Raw genomic sequence first — 25,818 nt, 5'->3', positions numbered from 1 at the left:
GCTCAGGCCCAGGCTCAGGCTCAGGCTCAGGCTCAGGCCCAGGCTCAGGCTCAGGCTCAGGCCCAGGCTCAGGCTCAGGCTCAGGCTCAGGCCCAGGCCCAGGCTCAGCCCCAGGCTCAGGCTCAGCCCCAGGCTCAGGCTCAGGCTCAGCCCCAGGCTCAGGCTCAGGCTCAGGCTCAGGCCCAGGCTCAGGCTCAGGCTCAGGCTCAGGCCCAGGCCCAGGCTCAGCCCCAGGCTCAGGCTCAGCCCCAGGCTCAGGCTCAGGCCCAGGCCCAGGCCCAGGCCCAGGCTCAGGCCCAGGCTCAGGCTCAGGCTCAGGCCCAGGCCCAGGCTCAGGCTCAGCCCCAGGCTCAGGCTCAGTCTCAGGCCCAGGCCCAGGCCCAGGCTCAGCCCCAGGCTCAGCCCCAGGCTCAGGCTCAGGCCCAGGCTCAGGCCCAGGCCCAGGCTCAGGCCCAGGCTCAGGCTCAGGCTCAGGCCCAGGCCCAGGCTCAGGCTCAGCCCCAGGCTCAGGCTCAGTCTCAGGCCCAGGCCCAGGCCCAGGCTCAGCCCCAGGCTCAGCCCCAGGCTCAGGCTCAGGCCCAGGCTCAGGCCCAGGCCCAGGCTCAGCCCCAGGCTCAGGCTCAGGCTCAGGCCCAGGCTCAGGCCCAGGCCCAGGCCCAGGCTCAGGCTCAGGCCCAGGCCCAGGCTCAGGCCCAGGCTCAGGCTCAGGCTCAGGCTCAGGCTCAGCCCCAGGCCCAGGCTCAGGCTCAGGCTCAGCCCCAGGCCCAGGCTCAGCCCCAGGCCCAGGCTCAGCCCCAGGCTCAGGCTCAGGCTCAGCCCCAGGCTCAGGCTCAGGCCCAGGCTCAGGCCCAGGCTCAGGCTCAGCCCCAGGCTCAGGCTCAGGCTCAGGCTCAGGCTCAGGCTCAGGCCCAGGCCCAGGCTCAGGCTCAGGCTCAGCCCCAGGCTCAGGCTCAGGCTCAGGCCCAGGCTCAGGCTCAGCCCCAGGCTCAGGCTCAGGCCCAGGCTCAGCCCCAGGCCCAGGCCCAGGCTCAGGCCCAGGCTCAGGCTCAGGCTCAGGCCCAGGCTCAGGCCCAGGCTCAGGCCCAGGCTCAGGCTCAGGCTCAGGCTCAGGCCCAGGCTCAGGCCCAGGCTCAGCCCCAGGCTCAGGCTCAGGCTCAGGCCCAGGCTCAGGCTCAGGCTCAGGCTCAGGCTCAGGCCCAGGCTCAGGCTCAGGCTCAGGCCCAGGCTCAGGCTCAGCCCCAGGCTCAGGCCCAGGCTCAGGCTCAGGCCCAGGCTCAGGCTCAGGCTCAGGCTCAGGCTCAGCCCCAGGCTCAGGCCCAGCCCCAGCCGCAGGCTCAGGCTCCTGCTGTGTCTGTTGGCAGCTCCCAGGCTCCTGCAGCTCCCAGCCCCCTGCTCTGCACACTGCAAGCTCTCTGTGTCCTGCTGCTGACCTTTCCAGCAGCAGAGAGCTTCTGACTCCCACCCTTCCCTCTGGGGCTTTAGGGAGGGAAGCTCAGGCACCAGCAGAGGTTCTCCTAGCAGGAGTAGATCTCTTGTGCAGTGCTCCTTGTTTCCTCCTGAGGCCTCAGCTGGAGGGTGAGGCAGCCAAGCCCTGCCAAGGAAGACCCCCAGGAAGCTGTGGAGCTGGGCTGGGAGTGCTGGCAGCAGCCAGGAGCCTGCAGGAGCAGCTGGGGCCAGCCCAGGGCAGAGGTGCAGCCCCAGCAGCAAGGCACAGGGGGAAGCAAACCTCTGCCCCCACTCAGGTCAGCTCTTGCTGGAGCTCAGTGCCCACAGCAGCTGCAGCTGAGCCTGTGCCTGCCCTGCAGCAGTCAGGAGGCACAGCAGGCACAGAGAGCCTCTGGAGGGAGGCTGCAGCAGACTTCAGTCCAGAGCTGAGGCAGCTCCTTGGGCTCTGTGCTGCTTGGTGATGAACAAGGAGCAGCTCTGGCACTGTGAGGCTCCTGCAGCAGGCTGCCCAGGGAGGTTGTGGAGTCTCCTCCTGGAGGTGCTGGGCAGAGGCTTGGACTTGATGCCCTCAGAGATGTTTCTCACCCTTAATGCTTCTGTGCTTCTCAGCCACAAACAGCTCAGAGGCTTTGCCCTGTGCCCAGGGGCTCCACACACCTGCCCCTGGGAGAAGGACCAAAGCCAGCAGGGAAGTTTTGTCAGCAGATTTCTTTGGTGGCAATGCCAAAGCAGCTCCAGCTCTGGGGATGTCCTCAGGAGAGTGCTGCCTCTGACACAGAGGCCTCCCAGCTCCAGGGCCCCAGCTCTGGCAGGCCCTGGAGCCATATCTCTGTCACCCTGACAAAGGAGGGAGCGCTCCACCCTGCAGCAGCAGCAGAGCCTCTCCAAAGGGTTTCAGCTGCAGCCCCACGAAGTCCCTTGTGAGCCTAAGCAGCCACCTGCCCTCCTCAGAGGTCATCCCCACCAGGGGGGCACTGCTGTGGCATCACTCACACTGCCCCTTCTCACCCCCAGGCAGGGACAGAGCTGTAACCACCAGCTCCAGGTTTCCTCACTCCCAGGTTCCTGGCCTGGCTGCAGCAGCAGCAGCTGCAGGGAAGGTCTCCTGAAGAGGGTTGGAGAAGGCTGGCAGGAGCTGCCCCACACCTTCAGCCCCTGCCTGAACTTCCTCCCCGCTCCTGCCCCTGCCCAACCTCAGACCCTGCTCTCAGCCCAGGAACATTCCCAGGCTGGAAAAGCTTTGCAAGAGACTGGAAAAAGGCTTTCCTCAGTGTGAGCAGCATCTTGATCTGCCTCCTGCCCCCACAGCCAGGCAGCAGCGTGGCAGGGCAGCCCCTCAGCCCCTGCCCTTCTCCTGCAGGGCTGCAGGCAGCAGGGCTGCAGGCAGCAGGGCTGCAGGGCTGGGCAGGGAGCTGCCTTGTCTTGCTCTCCAACACCAGCACCATTTCATTTTCTAACATAACCAGGGGGTTTATTCCACAATAGAAACTGCAACATTTGATACAAGCTACCCAAAAAAGGAGAAAGCCAAAATACAGCTGTGGCAATTCATTACTTTACAGACTCTGTGTTTCCTCTCCCTGGCCTCTACCTCCCCTGGGCCAGCAGTGACTCCAGGCTCTACCTCTGCTCTCTCTGCACCCAGACCAACGCTGGAAGCCAACCCCCTCTGAGAGTTGTCCTTCCAGTCACTGAAACCAAGACAGAGAAGTTATTGCTCAGATAAATAAACCTAAGTCTACAAAAAAACAACCCCAACCCCAAACCCCAAACCCAAAACCAAAACCCCAAACCCAAACAAACCAAAAACCAAAGTGGGAAAAGCCCCAAAGCAAACCCTAAGAGTCTCCAAAGAGTGAAGAGAGTAACCAGAGGGAGCTCCTCCCAGGAGGGTGCAGTGGGACCTTGGTGGTGCAGGGGTTTGGTTTTGTGGGCTGCTTGCACCCAGCCAAGGGGAGCTCAGGAGGCTGGGCCCAGGCCAGAGGTAACTGAATGCTGTACAAGGAGAGCTGCGAGTGGCCAAGGCCTGCCCAGCCCCTGCCACAGCCTGCAGCCCGAACCCCACCGACCACAGACAGCTCAAGGGGAGATACAAAAGTGTCAAAAACAGGGGGGGGTTGCTTGGGGGTTTTTGTTTGGAGTTCTGGAAAAGTGATCCCATGAGGATGGAAGTAGCACCATTTGCAGCCTGGCTGCTCGGGCAGCCCCTGCGGCTCCGCTGCGCCGCGCTCGCCCAGCGCCCCGGCCGCGCCGCGCCGCCTTCACTTGCGGTGCTGAGAGTCCTTCCCCGAGCAGCTGCTGCAGATGTAGTCCTCCTTCTCTGCCAGCTCTGCAGAGATGCCCACACACACCTGGTGGAACCACTGGTTGCAGCTGCCGTCGCACTGGACCCAGTCCACCTGGTGCGGAACAGACAGAGAGGAGCTCAGGGCAGGACCCAACGCCTGCAGCCCTCGGCTGCCACCGCCTCAGCCTGCAGCTGCTGCTGCTGGGGACACAGCTGCTGCTCCCTGGCCTCCTGCGGAGCTGAGCAGGGAACTCTGCCCTCAGCCCTCCTACAGGCAAGCTGTGGATGGCAGTGCCAGCAGGGCCCTCCCAGACACCCAGGAACGTCCCTGCTCTGCCTCCTCTGGCGTGGCTGAGCAGAGCTCCTCTGCTCCGTGCAGAGCTCTGCTGCCTCCCGCTGCAGAAAGGCTGCAGCCCAGCCCTGGGCCAGGAGCAGAGCTCAGCACCTCCTCCCCCTCCTCCTGCCTCCATGCAGATGCTTTGATGCCCACCTGCCCTCCCCAGCCCCAGCTGCACACTGCCCCTGGAGAAGGTGGGAGGCACGGCCACAGCGTCCCAGCGGCAGCAGACACTGCCCCCGGGTCCCCAGGCACCTCCTGCCCCTTCCTGCAGGGCAGCTGAGCCTCCTCAGCATGCAGGAGCAGGCAGCAGCTCTGCCTCCACTGACCTCCTCTCCCTCAGGCTGCAGGCAGTTGGCAGCAGGGCAGATGGCATCCTCATCCTCCGAGTCCTCCTGCTCCGAGGACGCGTCCGAGGCCGGCAGTTGGCCGTCGCCGCAGCGCTGCAGCTCCAGGAGCCTCTCCCTCTCCGCCCTGCTGCTGCTCAGCTCCTTGGAGGGGCTCAGGTTCAGCTTCTTCTTCTTGGGGGCTCTCACTTTTTTCACCCTGGCTCTCTTCTCCTCGCAGCAGCTCTCCCTCTCCAGGCGCCGCTTCAGCTTCCTCTCCGCGCAGCTCATCCCCTCCCGCCTGCCGCGGCAGCACTCTGCCTGCAGGGGAGGCAAAGGGGCAGAGCTGTCAGCACCCAGCTGGCACTGCCCTGGCACTGCCCTGCCCACCCAGCTGCCCTCCCCTGCCCTGGCACTGCCCTGCCCACCCAGCTGCCCTCCCCTGCTCTGCCCACCCAGCTGCCCTCCCCTGCCCTGGCACTGCCCTGGCACTGCCCTGCCCACCCAGCTGCCGCTCCCTGCCTCAGGCCAGGCTGCAGTGCAAGCAGTGTCAGGCTGAATGCTGCAGTGGAAGGGGAGCACAGGATGGGGGCACAGGGACAGCCCTGCAGAGCCTACAGCTTCAGAGGCAGCTCCTGGGAAGCCTCTTCAGCACTGGCCAAGAGTCAGCTCAGGAGATAGACTCAAAACAGCGACCAGAGGCAGCAGGTTCAGAGGGCAAGGAGCACTGGACCCCAGCTCCTTAGCACCTTCCTGCCCCTTCTGGGCAGGGGAAGTCCTTCAGCCAGAGGCACAAACCTTGCAGAGCTCAGGGGCTGAGGGGGAGGCTCTGCTGCTGCTGACAGTTACCTTCTCGTTGGTGCCTCCCAGAGGTGACCTCTGCTCTGCCTGCCCCCCAGGGCTGGGCTTGGTGAACAGGGCCTGGTACAGCTCCTGGACTTCAGGCAGGGAAACTTGCAGCAGCTGAGCTTCCATCAGCAGCTCATCCAGCTCTGTGCTGAGGACTGTGGGGAAAGACAGAGAGGAGAAGAGGAACTCTTCAGTGGCAGCACAGAGAAGGAAAATCCTCTGGGTAGCACATGACCAAAGCTGGGAAGGCTTCAAAACCTGCCCCTGAACGAATCAGCTCTGCCCTGTGCCCTCCTCCTCACTGCCCTGCTCCCTCCCCTCCACTGCTCTGCTCCTTCCCCTTCACTGCCCTGCTCCCTCCCCTTCACTGCTCTGCTCCCTCCCCTCCACTGCTGTGCCCTGCTCCTTCCTCTTCACTGCTCTGCTCCCTCCCCTTCACTGCCCTGCTCCCTCCCCTTCACTGCTCTGCTCCCTCCCCTTCCCTGCCCTGCTCCCTCCCCTCCACTGCTCTGCTCCCTCCCCTTCCCTGCCCTGCTCCCTCCCCTTCACTGCTCTGCTCCCTCCCCTCCACTGCTGTGCCCTGCTCCTTCCTCTTCACTGCTCTGCTCTGCTCCCTCCCCTTCACTGCTCTGCTCCCTGAAGCCACAGGAGGTGTGAAGATCTTCTCCCTGTGGCTACCATGAACTGAGTGAAAGGCACAGGGGGAGCCAAGAGAAGAGAGGAAGAAAAGCCGAGAGGATGAGCCTGGCAGCTGGGTGCTGCTGCAGTCACCACCTGCTTGCCTGGGGCTCCTGAAGCAGTCCCAGCCAGGGGAGGCCAAGGTCAGTGGGGCAGGAGCTGCAGTTCAAGAGGGAACTCAGCACCACTCAACCAGGGCCTGGATAATGGAGCTGGCAGCAGAGAGGCCTTGCTTGGTTCTGACTGTGACACTGAACTGCAGTAAGCATCTCTGTACTCTTGGTGTGGACTGAGCAAGCTGCAGGGGCTTGGAAACACAGAGGGGAGCCTAGCCCTGAGCCCCTGCAGCAAGGGGCACCGGGAGGAGAGAAACACAAATCACTCTTCCCAGCTGTGAAATGATGCAGTTCACAGCAGCTCTGTGCCAGCCCAACACAAAGTCTCAGCCAGGGACTGAGCAGCCTGGAGCACAGAGCAGCCACAGCAGCTGACAGCAGCAACTCTGTGAGTCTGTGCCAGCCCTGCTGCAGCAAAGCTCCCCTGGAGCCCCTGGGGGCTGCTCCCATCCAGCCTCTGCCGCTCCAGCGGCCTCTGCTCTCCGGCAGTGCCCAAGGTGGCCACTAAGTGCCCAAAGTGCCGAGGGGAGGGAGAAGCAACCAGGAGCCGTGCAGGCAGCTGCCTCTGCGCCTCAGGCACCTCCTGCAGGCCTGCTCCTCTCCACGGGGGCAGCGAGAGGGGAGCTGAGGATTACCAACCATGCAGCGGGATGCAGGGCTGCCCGGGGGAGAACGGAGAAGCTAAGCAGAGGGCTCTGCTGTGGTCCCAGTCGTGGGGCATGGAGAAGGACATTGCTCCAATGGTCTGCGACACCTGGGAAGGGAAGAGGAGCAGCAGCTCAGGCACTGCAGCCAACTGCAGCCCAGGCACCGCAGCCAACTGCAGCCAACTGCAGCCCAGTCACTGCAGCCAACTGCAGCCAACTGCAGCCCAGTCACTGCAGCCAACTGCAGCCAACTGCAGCCCAGGCACTGCAGCCAACTGCAGCCCAGGCACTGCAGCCAACTGCAGCCAACTGCAGCTCAGGCACTGCAGCCAACTGCGGCTCAGGCACTGCAGCCAACTGCAGCCCAGGCACTGTGGCCAACTGCGGCTCAGGCACTGCAGCCAACTGCAGCCAACTGCAGCTTAGTCACTGCAGCCAACTGCGGCTCAGGCACTGCAGCCAACTGCAGCCCAGGCACTGCGGCCAACTGCAGCCCAGGCACTGCAGCCAACTGCAGCCAACTGCAGCTTAGTCACTGCAGCCAACTGCAGCTTAGTCACTGCAGCCAACTGCAGCCTAGTCACTGCAGCCAACTGCAGCCTAGTCACTGCAGCCAACTGCAGCCCAGTCACTGCAGCCAACTGCAGCCCAGTCACTGCAGCCAACTGCAGCTCAGGCACTGCAGCCAACCGCGGCTCAGGCACTGCAGCCAACCGCGGCTCAGGCACTGCAGCCAACCGCGGCTCAGGCACTGCAGCCAACTGCAGCTTAGTCACTGCAGCCAACTGCAGCCTAGTCACTGCAGCCAACTGCAGCCTAGTCACTGCAGCCAACTGCAGCCCAGTCACTGCAGCCAACTGCAGCCCAGTCACTGCAGCCAACTGCAGCTCAGGCACTGCAGCCAACTGCAGCTCAGGCACTGCAGCCAACCGCGGCTCAGGCACTGCAGCCAACCGCGGCTCAGGCACTGCAGCCAACTGCGGCTCAGGCACTGCAGCCAACTGCAGCTCAGGCACTGCAGCCAACCGCAGCTCAGGCACTGCAGCCAACTGCGGCTCAGGCACTGCAGCCAACTGCAGCCAACTGCAGCTTAGTCACTGCAGCCAACTGCAGCCTAGTCACTGCAGCCAACTGCAGCCCAGTCACTGCAGCCAACTGCAGCTCAGGCACTGCAGCCAACTGCAGCTCAGGCACTGCAGCCAACCGCGGCTCAGGCACTGCAGCCAACCGCGGCTCAGGCACTGCAGCCAACTGCGGCTCAGGCACTGCAGCCAACTGCAGCTTAGGCACTGCAGCCAACTGCAGCTTAGTCACTGCAGCCAACTGCAGCTCAGGCACTGCAGCCAACCGCAGCCAACTGCAGCTTAGTCACTACAGCCAAGTGCAGCTCAGTCAACTGCAGCCAATCGCAGCGCAGTCACCGCAACCAACTGCAGCCAACCACAGCCAACTGCAGCCCAGTCACTGCAGCCAACTGCAGCCAACCGCAGCCCAGTCACCGCACCCAACCACAGCTCAGTAACCACAGCCAACCGCAGCGCAGTCACCGCGGCCATCTGCAGCACAGTCACCGTGGCCAACCGCAGCTCAGTCACCGCAGCCCAGTCACCGCACCCAACCGCAGCTCAGTCACCGCTGCCAACCGCAGCGCAGTCACTGCAGCCAACCGCAGCGCAGTCACCGCACCCAACCGCAGCTCAGTCACCGCAGCCAACCGCAGCTCAGTCACTGCAGCCAACCGCAGCGCAGTCACCGCAGGCAACTGCAGCTCAGTCACCACAGCCAACCGCAGCCGAGTCACCGCAGCCAACCACAGCGCAGTCACCACAGCCAACCGCAGTTCTGTCACCGCAGCCAACCGCAGCTGAGTCACTGCAGCCAACCACAGCCAACCGCAGCTGAGTCACCGCAGCCAACTGCAGCTCAGTTACCGCGGCCAACCGCAGCTCAGACACCACAGCCAACTGCAGCGCGGTCACCGCAGTGCAGTCACCGCAGCTGACTCACCGCAGCCAACCGCAGTGTAGTCACCACAGCCAACTGCAGCTCAGTCACCGCAGCCAACCACAACTCAGTCACCGCAGCCAACTGCAGCTCAGTCACCACAGCCAACCGCAGCCAACCGCAGCTCAGTCACTGCAGCCAGCTGCAGCCAACCACAGCTCAGTCACTGCAGCCAGCTGCAGCTGTGTCACTGCTTGTCTGGCTTGCAGTGGTTTCCATCAGTGGAAGCTGCTCCACCTGGTACACCCAAACCCTTCACCCACAGCAGGCAAAAGCAGCTTCACTGCCACTGCTGGTAGGCTCCAGGGGACTCTGAGTGATCAGTTCCAGAGGGCAGACACCAGCCCCAGGGTGCAGCAGCAGCTCTAGCAGGGCAGGGCAGAGCCTGGGGGGCAGGCACTGAGGGGATGATCCAGGCTCCATCTCCAGGGAGGACAGCACAGCCTCCTGCACACTCACTGTGTTGGTCCAACCAGACCCTGAGCTGTCCCAAGGCCCTTCCCTGCCTCAGCACAGGGATGTGCCAATGCTAACCATGTCCTTAGTTGGGCATAGGCCACAGGCTGAGACCTGTCAGTGTCACATCTCAGATCCACCAGGAACAAGATTCAGCTCAGTGCCTGTGCTGAGATAGCTCTGGCAGCTACCTGTGACCTGCCCCCAGCACCACTGCTCCTCACCACCAGTCCTCAGCTGAGGCCAGGCAGGGACCCAGCTGGTGCCCATGGTCAGATGCTCTCCCACTAAGCTGCCCTGGCACTTCTGATTTGGGAAGTGCAATCACAAGGGCCTGGAGTAGCTCTGTTGGAGCTACCTTGGTTTAGGAGGTTTCCTGAGTTGAGCTCCAGACTGCACAGGAATGGTCAAACTGCATCCAGGCTGGAGGAAGCTCACAGTGCCACACTCAGCTCTGAAACTAAGCTCACTGCTTCCAGTTCTGGCCCAAACCTCACCTCACCTGCCCAAAGCGCTGCCCAGTTCCTCTCAGCTGTTGTGGCTCTGCTGAAGAGATCCTTTCAAATGATCAGACAGATCCTTGGATGTCTGAACACAACTTCCCTTCCCTGCCTGTTGAAGAATCTGCTCAGCACAGGCACCTGGGAACAGCTACCTGGGGAGCAGCTCCAGCATCTCTTCAGGTGTGTGGCAGCTCTAATGTCTGAACACAACTGAGTGTGAGAGCACAAGGCACAGACCACCTCTGACAGGCTTGGGCCAGCAGAGCTGAGGGTGTCCCTCAGACAGCAGAAGTGAAGCTCATTTTGGGGGGTTGATGCTCTTGGTGCTGCACACAGCTCTTGTCTCAGGGTTCTTTCCTGCATTTACCCTCTCAGGAGCACCAGGAATGCTCAGCCCACTGCCCACTCTCTCTGTGTGTTTTGCTGAAAGATCTTCACTGGAGGAAGTGTGAGACTCCCCCACGGCCACAGCAGGAGCAGATCCTTAGCAGTGAGAGCAAAACATCAGCTGGGGAGTGCAAGTGGTAAGGGAATGAAGGAGCAGCAGCTGATGGAGATGGCCTCTGAAAGCAGCCTCAGCCTGAGAGCTGAGCTGGTAACACTCTGCACACTTTGAGCCTCTCTGGCCAGCTCTCAGCACTGAAAACTGCATTGCAATAGCTGCAAGCACAGAGTGGCAAAGCTAAGTGACCACTGCACACCCCAGGATCCATGGCTCCAGCAACTCTGTTAACAGCATCAGAGTGCAGGGCATGGGAGGAGGGGAAGGGGAAACAGAGCCTGAGGGGTAACTGCTCCCAGGACTGCAGCAGGGGAAGCTGCTGCTGCAGGACACATCCTGGCTAACAGCCAAGGCAGAACCCAAACTCCTCTGTGAAGCAACACAATCAGTGCTTCACAGAATGCCCTGGGTTGGAAGGGACCCCCAGAGCTCCTCCAGTCCAACCCCCTTCAGGGACATCCTCCACTGGATCAGGCTGCCCAGAGCCCTCTCCAGCCTCACCTGGAATATCTCCAGGGATGGAGCCCCAACCCCCTCCCTGGGCAACCTGCTGCAGTGCTCCACCACCCTCCTGTTGCAGAACTTGTTCCTCACATCCAATCTCAATCTGCTCTGCTCTAGGTTGAAGCCATTGCCCCTGGGCCTGTCCCTGCAGGCCTTTGGGGACAGTCCCTCTGCAGCCTTCTTGTAGCCCCTTCAGACACTGGCAGGCAGCTTTAAGGTCTCCCTGGAGCCTCCTCTTCTCCAGGCTGCACAGCCCCAGCTCCCTCAGCCTGTCCCCAGAGCAGAGCTGCTCCACCCCCACAGCCAGAACCGACCCAGAGCTGCCCACCCCCCTGCAGCCCCTCACCTTGTTAGCCTCTGGCAGCTGCCCTGCCGTGGTTTGCCACCTGCTGTACAATAATCCTGAGCCCATTTTGTCTTGTATGAGTTTGAGGTTCCCTGAGTAGAGCATCTGCTGTGCCCTGTGCTGCCAGCTGACAGTTCTCTCGATCATGTAGCGCAGGGCATCCCCCTCGGGCAGCCGCACTCGGATGCGCTGCAGGGCGGCCAGCAGGGGCAGGATCCGCTCCAGGGGAGGCTTCTCCGAGCGGTGGCACTGCGGACACAGCCACACGGCAGGGCCCTGCGGCAGGCCGGGCGCCGGGACGCAGGCGGTGTGGAAGAAGCCCCTGCAGAGCTCACACTGCAGCATGGGCGCCGCAGGCTCCTTCTGGCACAGGCAGACCCTCAGCTCCGCCTCCTCCTCGCCGCCCAGCACCTTCCCCTCGTTGGCAGCCCGCAGGGAGCGCAGCGCCTCCATCTCCTTCAGCCTGGCCTCCCCCAGCGTGGCCATCTGCGAGGGACAGCAGAGGAAGGGAGGTCAGCTCAGGGGAACGCCGCTGCCCGCTGCACCCTCACCCCCTCCGCAGCCTCGGATCACCTCCGGGCTGCTCAGCCCCCAGGCCTGCCCCTGCCTCGGTGTCTGCAGGGGAGCGGAGCGCTGCAGGGGTGAGGAGAGCCGCAGGGGCCAGGAGAGGCAAGGGCGAGGAGAGGCAGGGGTCAGGAGAGGCAGGGGCCAGGAGAGGCAGGGGTCAGGAGAGGCAGGGGCCAGGAGAGGCAGGGGCCAGGAGAGGCAGGGGTCAGGAGAGGCAGGGGTGAGGAGAGGCAGGGGCCAGGAGAGGCAGGGGTCAGGAGAGGCAGGGGTCAGGAGAGGCAGGGGCCAGGAGAGGCAGGGGCCAGGAGAGGCAGGGGTCAGGAGAGGCAGGGGCGAGGAGAGGCAGGGGTCAGGAGAGGCAGGGGTCAGGAGAGGCAGGGGTCAGGAGAGGCAGGGGCCAGGAGAGGCAGGGGCCAGGAGAGGCAGGGGTCAGGAGAGGCAGGGGTCAGGAGAGGCAGGGGCCAGGAGAGGCAGGGGCCAGGAGAGGCAGGGGTCAGGAGAGGCAGGGGCGAGGAGAGGCAGGGGTCAGGAGAGGCAGGGGCCAGGAGAGGCAGGGGCCAGGAGAGGCAGGGGTCAGGAGAGGCAGGGGCGAGGAGAGGCAGGGGTCAGGAGAGGCAGGGGTCAGGAGAGGCAGGGGCCAGGAGAGGCAGGGGCCAGGAGAGGCAGGGGCCAGGAGAGGCAGGGGCCAGGAGAGGCAGGGGTCAGGAGAGGCAGGGGTCAGGAGAGGCAGGGGCCAGGAGAGGCAGGGGTGAGGGGAGCTGCAGGGGCGAGGAGAGGCAGGGGCGAGGAGAGGCAGGGGCCAGGAGAGGCAGGGGTCAGGAGAGGCAGGGGTCAGGAGAGGCAGGGGCCAGGAGAGGCAGGGGTCAGGAGAGGCAGGGGCCAGGAGAGGCAGGGGCCAGGAGAGGCAGGGGCCAGGAGAGGCAGGGGTGAGGGGAGCTGCAGGGGCGGGGAGAGCTGCAGGGGTGGGGAGAGCTGCAGGGGTGAGGAGAGCTGCAGGGGCGAGGAGCCGCAGGGGCGAGGAGAGCTGCAGGGGTGAGGAGAGCTGCAGGGGTGAGGAGAGCTGCAGGGGTGAGGAGAGCCGCAGGGGTGAGGGGAGCTGCAGGGGTGAGGAGAGCCGCAGGGGTGAGGAGCGCTGCAGGGGTGAGGAGAGCTGCAGGGGTGAGGAGAGCCGCAGGGGTGAGGAGAGCTGCAGGGGTGAGGAGAGCTGCAGGGGTGAGGGGAGGGGTCCGGAGTGGCAGGGGTCCGGAGCGGCAGGGATGTGTATTCAGTTCCTTTCTGCTTCCTCATCAGGCCCAGAGACAGGAAGCTAATTCCTTTGTAAAACACAACCTTGCATCTCCCTTCCTCTGTCCACATCTCCACAACCCCCTGACCAGAACAGCCTCAGCTCTGCTGTGGCTTGCAGCTGCTGCTCCCAGCCTGCCTCTGGCTGACCACGAAACTCTTCTGGGCAGTGTTCAGGAGCACAAAAGCATCTCTGGTGTGAGCCCTGCCCAGAGCCCTGCCCTGCCTCATGCACTCCCTTTGGAGTTTGTAAACCCCAGAGGAGCTCAGCTGTGCTCCAGAGGATGGTCACAGAGCCATGGAATGGGTTGGGTTGGAAGGGACCTTAAAGATCTTCCAGTTGCAACCCCCTGCCATGGGCAGGGACACCTCCAGGCAGGGGACAGCCACAGCCTCCCTGGGCAGCCTGTGCCAGAGTCTCCCCAGCCTCACTGCCAGGAATCTCTTCCTCCTCTCCACTCTCAGTCTCCCCTCTCCCAGCTCAAAGCCATTGTTCCTCAGCCTGGCACTCCCAGCCCTTGTCCCAAGTCCCTCCTCAGGTCCTGCAAGGTCTCCCTGGAGCCTTCTCCAGGCTGCACAGCCCCAGCTCTCCCAGCCTGTCCCCACAGGGCAGGTTCTGCAGCCTCTGCTCATCTCTGTGGCCTCCTCTGGACCTTCTACAGCAGCTCCAGGTCCTTCCTGTGCTGGGGGCCCAGAGCTGGAGGCAGTGCTGCAGGTGGGGGCTGAGCAGAGCAGAGCAGAGGGGCAGAATCCCCTCCCTGTGCTGCTGCTCTCCCTGCTCTGGCTGCAGCCCAGCACAGGGCTGGATTCTGGGCTGCCAGGGACCATTGCTGCACTGGGCAGGTGCCCCAGCACAGGCAGGTGCCCCAGCACAGGCAGGTGCAGGACTAGGGCAGAGCATGGGTGCTGAGTGCTGCAGCTCCAGCACTGGGCTGTGAAAGGAGCCAAACCCCCACTGCAAGAAGATTCTTGGTCCCTTCATGTCAGAAACAAAACCTGGCACACAAAAGGCATTGTCCTGGGTGCAGCCCATGGGGGTCTGCTGCTTGTGCAACACCCCAGCTGTGAGCAGGAGATCACAGCTCTTGGAGGGATGCAGCCTTTAAGTCTGGATTCCCAGACCAGGGAGGCCTAGAGGAAAGCACACAGCTGGCACCCAGGGAGCACCCCCAGAGCTGGCACCTAGAGAGGACCCCCAGAGCTGGCACCTAGAGAGCACACCCAGAGCTGGCACCTAGAGAGCACCCCCAGAGCTGGCACCCAGGGAGCACCCCCAGAGCTGGCACCTAGAGAGCACCCCCAGAGCTGGCACCCAGGGAGCACCCCCAGAGCTGGCACCTAGAGAGCACCCCCAGAGCTGGCACCCAGGGAGCACCCCCAGAGCTGGCACCTAGAGAGCGCCCCCAGAGCTGGCACCTAGAGAGCGCCCCCAGAGCTGGCACCTAGAGAGCACCCCCAGAGCTGGCACCCAGGGAGCACCCCCAGAGCTGGCACCCAGGGAGCACCCCCAGAGCTGGCACCTAGAGAGCGCCCCCAGAGCTGGCACCTAGAGAGCACCCCCAGAGCTGGCACCTAGAGAGCACCCCCAGAGCTGGCACCCAGGGAGCACCCCCAGAGCTGGCACCTAGAGAGCACCCCCAGAGCTGGCACCTAGAGAGCACCCCCAGAGCTGGCACCCAGGGAGCACCCCCAGAGCTGGCACCTAGAGAGCGCCCCCAGAGCTGGCACCTAGAGAGCACCCCCAGAGCTGGCACCTAGAGAGCGCCCCCAGAGCTGGCACCTAGAGAGCACCCCCAGAGCTGGCACCCAGGGAGCACCCCCAGAGCTGGCACCCAGGGAGCGCCCCCAGAGCTGGCACCTAGAGAGCATTCCCAGAGCTGGCACCTAGAGAGCACCCCCAGAGCTGGCACCTAGAGAGCACCCCCAGAGCTGGCACCTAGATAGCACCCCCAGAGCTGGCACCCAGGGAGCAGCCAGGTTTCAAGCCATAGCTTCAAACTTTAATGTCCCATACCCTAAGGGACAGTTAGATTCAAGGCCTACTGCTCCTCACTGACCACGGGACCTTGCTCAGCCTGACCATGGTGGAGACTCTGCAGCAGGGCCCCTGGGATGCAGCACTTCAGCCCCAGCTAAGCCTGCTCCACCCAGCACCAGAGCTCTGCTGACTTCCTAATGCAGGAGGCTCTCTTCAATTATTTGTGGCCTTTCTTTTCATTATGAATGGTGCTGGGCTGTGTTCTTGCAGAGGCCCAGACTGGAGGAAGCCCCTTTTGTCTTGGCTGAAGCCCCTTCTGTCTTGGCTGAAGCCCCATCCAGCCTGTCTCGAGAAGGCTGTGGCACTTCCCAGGCCTCCCTGTGCTCTGGCAGCCTGCAGGCACTTTGCCTACTGCCACACTAAGCAGAGACTTTGATCATTTTTTCCCCACTAAAAGCAATCTGGGGCAGCCTGAAGCAAGCACAGGGAAGCAGAGTCCTAGGAGGCCTCCTGCAGGGCAGGGTGGAAGGTGGCAGCGCTGCATGGGAGGCAGCAGGGGGTGCAGGGGGCCGGGGAGCAGCCCTACCGCAGCGGCTGTGTCTTTGCTCTCCGACAGCGCTCGCTCCAGGTCGCTCAGAGTCTCCAGCTTAGTGCTCTTCTTCTTTCCCCCTGGAACTGGCTCCTTCAGCTTCTTCTGCTTCCTCTTCAGATTCAGCATGCCGATGTCACAGCGGGGACACAGCACCTGGGGGGCAGAGCAGCACTGCTGCTGTCACCTGCGGCGGGGTCGGGGCCTCCCTCCTGCCCTCGCGCAGCCGCGCACCGCTGCCCGGCACAGGGCTGCCTGCGGCTGGGGGCCTGCAGCTGGGGGCCTGGGTGAGCTCATCTGGGAAATGAGGAGAGCTGCAAGCTGGGAGACTCAGTTTCATACAACAGGCAGACCACAAACACCTCTGTGTTTGCCCTGGACTGCTGGTACGGAGAGCTGATACCCTGACAGGCCTCCAGGGAGTCAAGCTGCAAGCCCTGGAAGGCAGCAGCAGATTCCTAGGGTTGTGCTGCACTCCCCCTGGCCCCACGGCCCCTGGGGTGCTCAAGGGGCTCAGCACAGACCAGGGAGAGGAATTCAGGTGGTCACACAGGCTCAGGGTGCAGCTGCAGCAGAGACAGCCTCACCCTCACCATGGCTAAACCCAAGGTGCATCGAGCAGGTTTGCAGTCCAGCAGCTGCAGCCTGACCCTCTGCAGTGCCCTCAGCACCACAAAGCTGCCACCACTGCCATCTGTACCCTGCACAGGTCAGCCTGGGGCACTGCTCACTCTCATTACCACTCATTAAAAGGAGCAGAGAAAGCACAGCTAAAGCTTCAACACTTGAAAAGTTTGCAGAGGCACAGATTGCAGTGGGCTGGAAGGGACCCTCCAAGGTCCTCTTGTGCACCCCCAGGGACACCTGCAACCAGAGCAGGCTGCCCAGGGCCACACTGAGTCTGACCTTGTGCACCCCCAGGGACACCTGCAACCAGACCAGGCTGCCCAGGGCCACACTGAGTCTGACCTTGTGCACCCCCAGGGACACCTGCAACCAGACCAGGCTGCCCAGGGCCACACTGAGTCTGACCTTGTGCACCCCCAGGGACACCTGCAACCAGACCAGGCTGCCCAGGGCCACACTGAGTCTGACCTTGTGCACCCCCAGGGACACCTGCAACCAGACCAGGCTGCCCAGGGCCACACTGAGTCTGATCTTGTGCACCCCCAGGGACACCTGCAACCAGACCAGGCTGCCCAGGGCCACGCTGAGTCTGATCTTGAATGCTCCAGGGACAGGGCCTCAACCACATCCCTGGGCAGCCTGTTGCAGTATCTCACCACCCCCACTGCACAGGGTGCTGGGATTTGGGTTGGGTTCCTTATACCCAACCCAAATCCACCCTGCTCCAGCTCAAAACCATTGCCCCTTGTCCCACTGCCACCAGCCCTTCCAAGCAGTCTCTTCCCAGCCCTCCTGCAGTTAGCATGAAAAGCACAGGCCAAGCTAAGAGACTTCATGCTCAGATCACTAACAGACTCCTACAAAATAATCAATGTAAGCCAGTAATGAGCATCACTCAGTAATGAATGTAGCCCAGTAACTGAGTGACAGGGTGCACATGTTCATAGGATGATGTTCATTCTTTTGTAGGAGTGTATTCACTGCTTTCCTGGATTATATTCACTGCTTTCCTGGATTGTATTCACTGCTTTCCTGGATTGTATTCATTGTTTTCTTGGATTATATTAACTATTTTATAGGATTCTATTATTCATGAACCCCAAGGCCAGTGCTGGAGATGTGCTGAATGCTTCCTGCTGCTCCCTGAGGCAGCAAAGCTCTGCTGTGCTTTGGCCTCTCTTACCTCCAGCAGGGAGTAAGGGGAGTTCTCACACAGGAAGGTGTTTGCTGCACACTCCTTCCAGGCTTGAACTTCTGACACCAAGGCCTCCAGCCTGGGCAGGTAGTCCAGATGCACTGGGATAGACCTGCCCCTTGTGACCAGCTCTGCCAGGGTGTCCAGCACAGGCACACGTCCTCCAACCTGCCAGGGGAGAAAGGAAGAAGAGCCTGAGGCGTCACAGCAGTCAGCTACACTAACTGCAGGTACAGCCTGGGAACACAAAGGCACTGCTCAGACACCTGGGGCAGCTGCAGAGCTTCCATTTGTGCTCAGGAAGCACACAGCAAAGGCAATCAAACACTGTGGGGGGAGAGCAGAACACAGTCACCAAGGGAGAGTTCCAAGGGAACAGAGAGAGGCTGCCAGCCTGGCAGTCAGCATTCAGAGCACAAAACCAAATCAGTTTTAAGCAGACCCCTGAGGCAACTCTAACCCAGTCCCTGCCATTCCCAGGCACCATCTCAAGTGCCCCATGTGCCATCTGAAGTTTGCTCTCCTTGCAGCCCATGCCTAAAGCCACCCAGCCACCAAAGCCCAGCAGGAAAGCAGCAGCAGGAGCTGACTTCCAAACCAGACAGACCAGAGAGCAGCTCCTCCAGAACAACCCCAACAGCTCAAAGCACTGACAGCAAGAACTTCCTGCAAGCCACAAAGACAGCAGGGACTGGGCCAAAGGCATCCTGGGGTGGATTAGGAGGAATGTGGTAAGTCAAGAGACAGAGGCTCTCCTTCCCTTCTACTCTGCCCTGCTGAGGCCACAGCTGGAATACTGTGTCCAGCTCTGGGCCCCTCAGGTCAAGAAGAACCTCAGGGAACTGCTTGAGAGAGTCCAGCCCAGAGCCCCAGAGCTGCTGCAGGCAGTGGAACATCTCCCTGTGAGCACAGCTGAGGCAGCTGGGGCTGGGAGCTGGGAGCAGAGCAGCCTGAGGGCTGCCCTCAGGGCTGGGGATAAAGCTGTGCAGGGCTGGAGCCAGGCTCTGCTCAGGGATGGCCAAGCACAGCACAAGGGGCACTGGGGGCAAGCTGGAGCAGAGCAGCTGCCAGGGGAACAGGAGGGGAAACTTTGTCCCTGGGAGGCTGCTGGAGCCTGGAGCAGGCTGCCCAGAGAGGTTGTGGAGTCTCCTCTGGAGCCTTCCCAGCCCCCCCTGGATGTGTTCTGTGTGCCCTGCCCTGGGTGCCCTGCTCTGGCAGGGGCTGGGGCTGGATGATCTCTGGAGGTGCCTTCCAGCCCCTAATGTTCTGCAGTTCTGTGACTTCCCACAACCTCTACAGAACTGAAGCCAAATGTCTTGGGCACCCAGACACACTTTCCCACTTCAGGAGGCAGAATGTCAGGATCCAAAGCAAGCAATCAGCAAATGCCAAGAACTGAAGCCCCCTCAGGACAGCTCTCAGGCACAAGTGACTATTACAGGAGCTTTATTCCTTCAACAATTTCAAGCCCAGGACAACATTTTGCTGCTTCACCTCCAAAGCTTCCAATAAAACCCTGGTTCAGGTCACAGAGCTCTGGAAGTCTTAGCCAGAGTTCACTTCATGGACAGAAACAGGGGGGCAAATGAAAATGGAAGGAACTATTTGGCAGCCTCTATTAGAAGTTGAACTTTGGGCTACTCCAGTCCAAGCCTTTCCTCATGGGTGCAGTCCCACTGACCCCTGGCTGGAGTTCTTGTGAGGCTGAGCCATGAACCACTTCAAGAGTCAGCTCAGGCTATGTTGACTCACTTGGCCTCGAGCCAGTGCCTGCTGCAGGAGCAATGCTGCTAACACAAGGGGGGAGGTGGGAAGGGAGAAGGGAGCTTGGAGCTGACAGGAACTGTAAAAGGAGCAAAGAACCTCAAGAGAACAGGAAAGAAAACTGGATGGACAAATAGAACTGGGGACAAAAAAGGGAAAAGCAGCTTTGAGTGATGAGTGCCAGAAGCCAAGGTGAAACACTGTGCAGGTCTCTATCAGGCTCTGGTTGTGCTCCCAGCACCAACATTTGCTCACCTCAGGGTGCAAACAGGGAGAGGGAAACCAAGGCTGAAAGAAGCCTTCAAAAGGGAGGAAGTTAGAGGGGAGGAAGAAGAGGCCATCCAGCAGCTTCCACCCCAAAACTCAGCCAGAACTGCTGCAAAATTAGAAGCATTCAGCCTCTGAGCTCCAAGGCTGAGCACACAGGGCCTTGGGACTGGCTAATGGCTCTCACACAGGGGAATGCCTCTGCATCAGGATGGCTGAAGCAGCCCTGCTGAGACAGATGTGGGAACAGGAAATGAATTCTACAGGGCCTCAGAAGAGGCAATTTCAGCACCAGAAAGGATCAATAACCTTGTGGGATCAGGTCTGGGGGAGACATGACTGCAGTGCAGCACAGGAGGAATGAGTGCTCCAGAGAGCTGCATTCAAAACTGGAGGTAACACAGACAGGACAGCAGAAGCACTCCTGGACCAAGAGTGTTCCTGCATCAGGACACAGCCTTTTCTCCCTCTTTTCTGAAGGTGCTAGAGCAAAGGTGTTTGTTTAGTTGAGCAAATGGAGGCAGTGGAAAGCTACAGCTGCTGGCTTTAAACACTTCAGGTGATGATGTGGTTACTCAGGAGCCAGCAAGGGGAAGTGTGACTGTGCCACCGGCTCCACCCTCTGCCTGCCAGGAGTACAAGATGATTGCAGGTAGCAGTGAGGACTGATCACAACTTACCTTGAGGTTCCATCCTGTAATCTTTCCACCTTCAGTTCTGTGTCCCTAGCTCCTTCCTAGATTTTTGCTGCAGTCAGTTAATTGCAGAAGGGAAGGGATGCAGCTCAGGCCCAGAGGCAGAGGGAAGGGACAGCACCTGTGTGTGTGCAGCAGCAGCAGCAGCCCACCCTGACAGACCTCCTTGCCCAATGCACAGCCTGGGGCTGTGACCCTGGCAGGGGTTAGTGTCCCTAAGAGCACAATTCACCAACCTGCAGAGCCTCCACCTCCTGCAGCCAGTCCTTGGCCTTCTGGACCGCGTCCTTGAGCGCGGCGCCGCTCGGGAGGTACGCAGGGATCTCCTCCAGCTCCTTCACGGCCGCTGCCAGGCTGCTCAGCGACTGCCGGGGCCTGGGGGGAGAGATCAGCTCAGGCTGCAACCCTGCAGCACACCTGGGGCTCCTCTACTCATCTGGCTCAGCAGAGCCTCAGGGTTACACCCAACAGCCATGCTGTGGCCAGCCCCAGCCAGGCACTGGGCAGCCAGGGTGCTCCCAGGGCAGGGCTGCTCCCTGTGCTTGTGGGCACTGACTGACTGCTGAGTGCAAAAACCTTGGGTCCCCCAACACAGCCTGAATCCTACAAGTGTCAGCTGGGAGGTTCTACACTGGAAAGGTAAAGCCCCCAAGGATGGTTCTCCTGTGTTTCACCATTTGTGATGCCTTGCAGAGGCACAAAATGCTCCTCCACTGTGCAGGTCAAGCCCAAGCTGGTCTCAGTTGGCTGCCCTGTGAAGCTGCCATGTGCAAACTGCTGTGGGTGCCACACAGCAAAGAACCACTGAAATGCTCTGAGACTGGGGGAGAGAGGGGAAAAAATACACAAGCAGTTGAAAAGTCAGAACTCCTGAGAGAAGAAACTCTGCAGCTGGCTTGTGCCACCCTCCTGAGCTTCAACTCCTGGGCTCTGCTCCACTGCCCTCCATCAGGCAGAAGGTCACAGCAGTAAGGAGGAGATTTTTCTCTCAGTAAGGATTTATTTGGCTTAATTCCTCCTCCCTTGCACCAACTGACCAGGAAAAATCTCCTGAATGTTAGAAACAAAAGGTTCCCAGTTGGTGGTGTGGCTCTAAGCTGCATCTGGGCATGCCCCCTCCAGCCTGACAGCTGGGATGGGCAGCAGGTGAGAAGGAAGCAGGAGGTGTCTTAAAGCCCTTCCCAGTGGCAAAGGGAGAGCTTGCACCAGAGACACTGCAAGCCAGCAGCAACTGCTCAGTCCCTCATCTCCAGCCTCCATCCCTGCCCCTTCTGCATGGCACAGGTTTTGCCTTCCTGTTGTGAACTGGATGGCCAAGACAGGTCCCATGGAGGGGACAGGCTCTGCTCCACTGCACCCTGGGATAGGACAAGGGGCAATGGATAGAAACTGCAGCACAGGAGGTTCCACCTCCACGTGAGGAGGAACTTCAGCACTGTCCCAGAGCCCTGGAGCAGGCTGCCCAGGGAGGTTGTGGAGTCTCCTGCTCTGGAGCCTTTCCAGCCCTGTCTGGATGTGTTGTGTGTGACCTCTGCTGGATTCTCTGCTCCTGCTCTGGCAGGGGGGCTCGATGCTCTCTGGAGGTCCCTTCCAACCCCTAACATCTGTGACCTGTGACAGAGCCCCTACAGAAGTGAAGCCAACTGCCTGCAGCTTGAGCAGCTGACTGAGCTCCCAAGCCTCAGCCTCTACCTGGCCTTCAGCAGGTTCCTGGCCTTGTCATCCCAGTGCTCCGACACGGTGAGCAGCTCCTGCAGCCTGGCCATGGCTTTCTCCACCGCTGGGTAGGGAGCCAGCCCCACCCCCGAGTCTATGAGGCGCCTCATGTCGTCCAGGGTGAGGGAGCTGCGCTCGGCGGAGGCCAGCTGCACCTCCTGCAGCCAGCGCGCCTGCTCCAGCCGCGCGCGCAGCTCCGCCAGCTGCGGCAGCTCCACGTCGAACTCGAAGCTGACGTCCAGCAGCTCCTGCAGCTCCGCAGCGCTGGGCATGTCCTCAGACAGCAGCCTCTGGCTCTGCTGCTGGAAGGCTTCCACGCGATCCAGAAGATCCTGGAAGGCAGGGAGGCAGAGAGAGCTCAGCAGCAAAGCCTCTGGCAGGGCTCGGGGAGGCTGCAGCGCAAGCCTCCTGCAAGCACTGCCTGCAGCAGCCAGGGTGCAGGGCAAAGCACCAACAGCTGCAGCACACAGGGTGCAGGGCAAAACACCAACAGCTGCAGCACACAGGGTGCAGGGCAAAGCACCAACAGCTGCAGCACACAGGGTGCAGGGCAAAGCACCAACAGCTGCAGCACACAGGGTGCAGGGCAAAGCACCACCCCAGCTGCAGCACACAGGGTGCAGGGCAAAGCACCAACAGCTGCAGCACACAGGGTGCAGGGCAAAGCACCAACAGCTGCAGCACACAGGGTGCAGGGCAAAGCACCAACAGCTGCAGCACACAGGGTGCAGGGCAAAGCACCCCAACAGCTGCAGCACACAGGGTGCAGGGCAAAACACCAACAGCTGCAGCACACAGGGTGCAGGGCAAAGCCCCAACAGCTGCATCACAGAGGGTGCAGGGCAAAACACCAACAGCTGCAGCACACAGGGTGCAGGGCAAAACACCAACAGCTGCAGCACACAGGGTGCAGGGCAAAGCACCCCAACAGCTGCAGCAGCCAGGGTGCAGGGCAAAACACCAACAGCTGCAGCACACAGGGTGCAGGGCAAAGCCCCAACAGCTGCATCACAGAGGGTGCAGGGCAAAACACCAACAGCTGCAGCACACAGGGTGCAGGGCAAAACACCAACAGCTGCAGCACACAGGGTGCAGGGCAAAGCACCAATAGCTGCAGCACACAGGGTGCAGGGCAAAGCACCAACAGCTGCAGCACACAGGGTGCAGGGCAAAGCACCAACAGCTGCAGCACACAGGGTGCAGGGCAAAGCACCAACAGCTGCAGCACACAGGGTGCAGGGCAAAGCACCAACAGCTGCAGCACACAGGGTGCAGGGCAAAGCACCAACAGCTGCAGCACACAGGGTGCAGGGCAAAGCACCAACAGCTGCAGCACACAGGGTGCAGGGCAAAGCTCCACCCCAGCTGCAGCACTGACAGTGCCTTCAGCACACAGGGTGCAGGGCAAAGCACCAACAGCTGCAGCAACAGGGTGCAGGGCAAAGCACCAACAGCTGCAGCACACAGGGTGCAGGGCAAAGCACCCCCACAGCTGCAGCACACAGGGTGCAGGGCAAAGCACCAACAGCTGCAGCACACAGGGTGCAGGGCAAAACACCACCCCAGCTGCAGCACACAGGGTGCAGGGCAAAACACCAACAGCTGCAGCACCACAGGGTGCAGGGCAAAGCACCCCAACAGCTGCAGCACACAGGGTGCAGGGCAAAGCACCCCAACAGCTGCAGCAGCCAGGGTGCAGGGCAAAACACCAACAGCTGCAGCACACAGGGTGCAGGGCAAAGCCCCAACAGCTGCATCACAGAGGGTGCAGGGCAAAACACCAACAGCTGCAGCACACAGGGTGCAGGGCAAAACACCAACAGCTGCAGCACACAGGGTGCAGGGCAAAGCACCAATAGCTGCAGCACACAGGGTGCAGGGCAAAGCACCAACAGCTGCAGCACACAGGGTGCAGGGCAAAGCACCAACAGCTGCAGCACACAGGGTGCAGGGCAAAGCACCAACAGCTGCAGCACACAGGGTGCAGGGCAAAGCACCAACAGCTGCAGCACACAGGGTGCAGGGCAAAGCACCAACAGCTGCAGCACACAGGGTGCAGGGCAAAGCACCAACAGCTGCAGCACACAGGGTGCAGGGCAAAGCTCCACCCCAGCTGCAGCACTGACAGTGCCTTCAGCACACAGGGTGCAGGGCAAAGCACCAACAGCTGCAGCACACAGGGTGCAGGGCAAAGCACCACCCCAGCTGCAGCACACAGGGTGCAGGGCAAAGCACCAACAGCTGCAGCACACAGGGTGCAGGGCAAAGCACCACCCCAGCTGCAGCACACAGGGTGCAGGGCAGAGCACCACCCCAGCTGCAGCACTGACAGTGCCCTCAGCACACTCTGTGTATCAGCAGCTCCTCACACAGAGTGTGGCCATGAGGCTGAGCACCACAGCTCCAGGGCATTGCCCTCCAAGCTCCTTTGGCTAAGGGGCAGGTGTCAAAAGGAGGTCTCAGGGGGATGCAGTGCCTGGCTTTGCTCTGCAGTGAGCTGGAAGGCTGCAGAACTGCAAGGTTAAGGTTACAAAGGCTTTGAAGACTGCTGGGAAGGGCACAGAGCTTTTGGGATGCATTTGTGCTGCACTTCAGGGTTTTGGGCTGGACCACACAGTAAGCCACAGGCACTTTCATTTCCCATGCAGTTCAACTCCTCTGTTTTCAAGTGCTCCACAGCCAATTACCCCAAAAAGCAGCTCTGGGGCTGCCTGCACAGCATCCAGGATAGAATGAGAGAGTTCTTTGGGTTGGCAAAGGCCTCTGAGATCCCCCAGGCCAACCCCCCCATGGCCACCAAACCCTGGCCCCAGCTGCCATGGCCACAGCTTGCTGCAACCCCTCCAGCCATGGGGACTCCACCACCTCCCTGGGCAGCCTCTGCCAGGCCCTGAGCACTCCTCCAGCAAAGACATTTGGCCTCCTCTTCAACCTCAGCCTCCCCTGGCACAATTTCAGGCCAGTTCCTCTCCTTCTGTCCCCTGAGCCTGGGGAGCAGAGCCCAACCCCCCCTGGCTGCAGCTTCCTCTCAGGGAGCTGCAGAGAGCAATGAGGTCTCCCTCAGCCTCCTCTGCTCCAGGCTCAACCCCCCCAGCTCCCTCAGCTGCTCCTCCCCAGCCCTGCTCTCCAGACCCTTCCCCAGCTCTGTTGCCCTTCCCTGGCCCTGCTCAATGTCCTTCTTGGAGTGAGGGGCCCAAAGGTGCCAGGCAGTTAGGCAGAGTGTGCTCACTGCTCCTGCTGCCACTCCTCTGCATCCAGCCCTCCTGCCCCCTGCCTCCAGGGCTGGCTGGAATGCTGCTCCAGCAGGGAATTCTCCCTTCACAGCTGACACCTTGGGGTTTTGCCAGCTGGGTTGTTTGCCAGGGGAGGCAACCTGACTGTGATGGAAACAAAGCCCTTGCAGAGCTACAGTGAATGCTGAGCTGATCTCCAGGAAGTGCTTCTCGTTCCTGGGAGCAGCCTCATTTGCTGCAGAGCATGCAGCAGGGGTGGGGATGACAGAAGAGAATCCCCTGACCATATGTGTTGGATATCTCCCTGTTCAGAATGCCAGATGGAGAAGAACTGTTTGCATGTCTGGCACTGCTGAACTGCTGCTTTTTAGCTAGCAAGACAACCTCAGAGCTGCACTGCTAGAAACAACTAACTGCCAGCAGGGTGGCAGCAAAGCTGAGCCCCAGGCTGCAGACCTGGGAGAGCTTCCCCAGCAGCAGTCAGAAAGCTGCCCTCAGCTGGGCTGTCCTGACCCAGTCAGCACTGCCTGGGCTCTTGGTGGGCTGTGGACACTGCAGAGATGCTTCAGCAGCTGGACACAGCAGCTCTTGGTTCTAGGAGTCCCAAACAGTCCAACCAGGGCTGTACAGAGAAATGCTTCAAGCTGCTGACAGCCTGAGGGAAGGGGAAGGTGATGAGATCTGGTGTGGTGGAGCTCTGCAGAGCAGACTGTGAGGGAGCTCCAGCCTGCACAGCTCATCTGCTCTGCTGAGACCTCCTCTGCAGGCTGTGTCCACCTCTGGGGTCCCCAACACAGGAAGGACCTGGAGCTGATGGAGAGGTTCCAGAGGAGGGCCAAGAAAACAATCAGGGGGTTGGAGCAGCTCTGCTGTGGGGCCAGGCTGAGGGAGCTGGGGGTGTT

The 25,818-nt window shown here is 61.3% G+C and overlaps 1 protein-coding gene across 2 annotated transcripts in view; it reads right to left on the bottom strand.

Annotated features, from left to right (window-relative positions):
* Positions 1–2,890: 2,890 nt before the first annotated feature.
* Positions 2,891–25,818, bottom strand: part of KDM5B (lysine demethylase 5B) — a 78,018-nt gene continuing 55,090 nt past the window's right edge. For both annotated transcript variants that reach the window (XM_068164718.1, XM_068164719.1), the window contains exons 19-27: positions 21,660–22,015; positions 20,204–20,342; positions 17,230–17,409; positions 15,417–15,575; positions 11,002–11,487; positions 6,679–6,793; positions 5,246–5,400; positions 4,400–4,717; positions 2,891–3,845 (exon numbers count right to left, since the gene is read on the bottom strand). In XM_068164718.1, the coding sequence (XP_068020819.1) occupies positions 3,708–3,845; positions 4,400–4,717; positions 5,246–5,400; positions 6,679–6,793; positions 11,002–11,487; positions 15,417–15,575; positions 17,230–17,409; positions 20,204–20,342; positions 21,660–22,015 (2,046 nt within the window). In that variant the 3' untranslated portion in view covers positions 2,891–3,707. The remainder of the gene's footprint in view (positions 3,846–4,399; positions 4,718–5,245; positions 5,401–6,678; positions 6,794–11,001; positions 11,488–15,416; positions 15,576–17,229; positions 17,410–20,203; positions 20,343–21,659; positions 22,016–25,818) is intronic.

Source organism: Melanerpes formicivorus, unplaced genomic scaffold (assembly GCF_026170545.1).
Source record: "Melanerpes formicivorus ecotype bairdi unplaced genomic scaffold, bMelFor1.0.p_v2 SCAF_82, whole genome shotgun sequence".
NCBI classification, from domain to species: domain Eukaryota; kingdom Metazoa; phylum Chordata; class Aves; order Piciformes; family Picidae; genus Melanerpes; species Melanerpes formicivorus.
The sequence above is the reverse complement of the archived record's forward strand: the minus strand, read 5'-3'. Positions and strand labels throughout refer to the sequence as shown.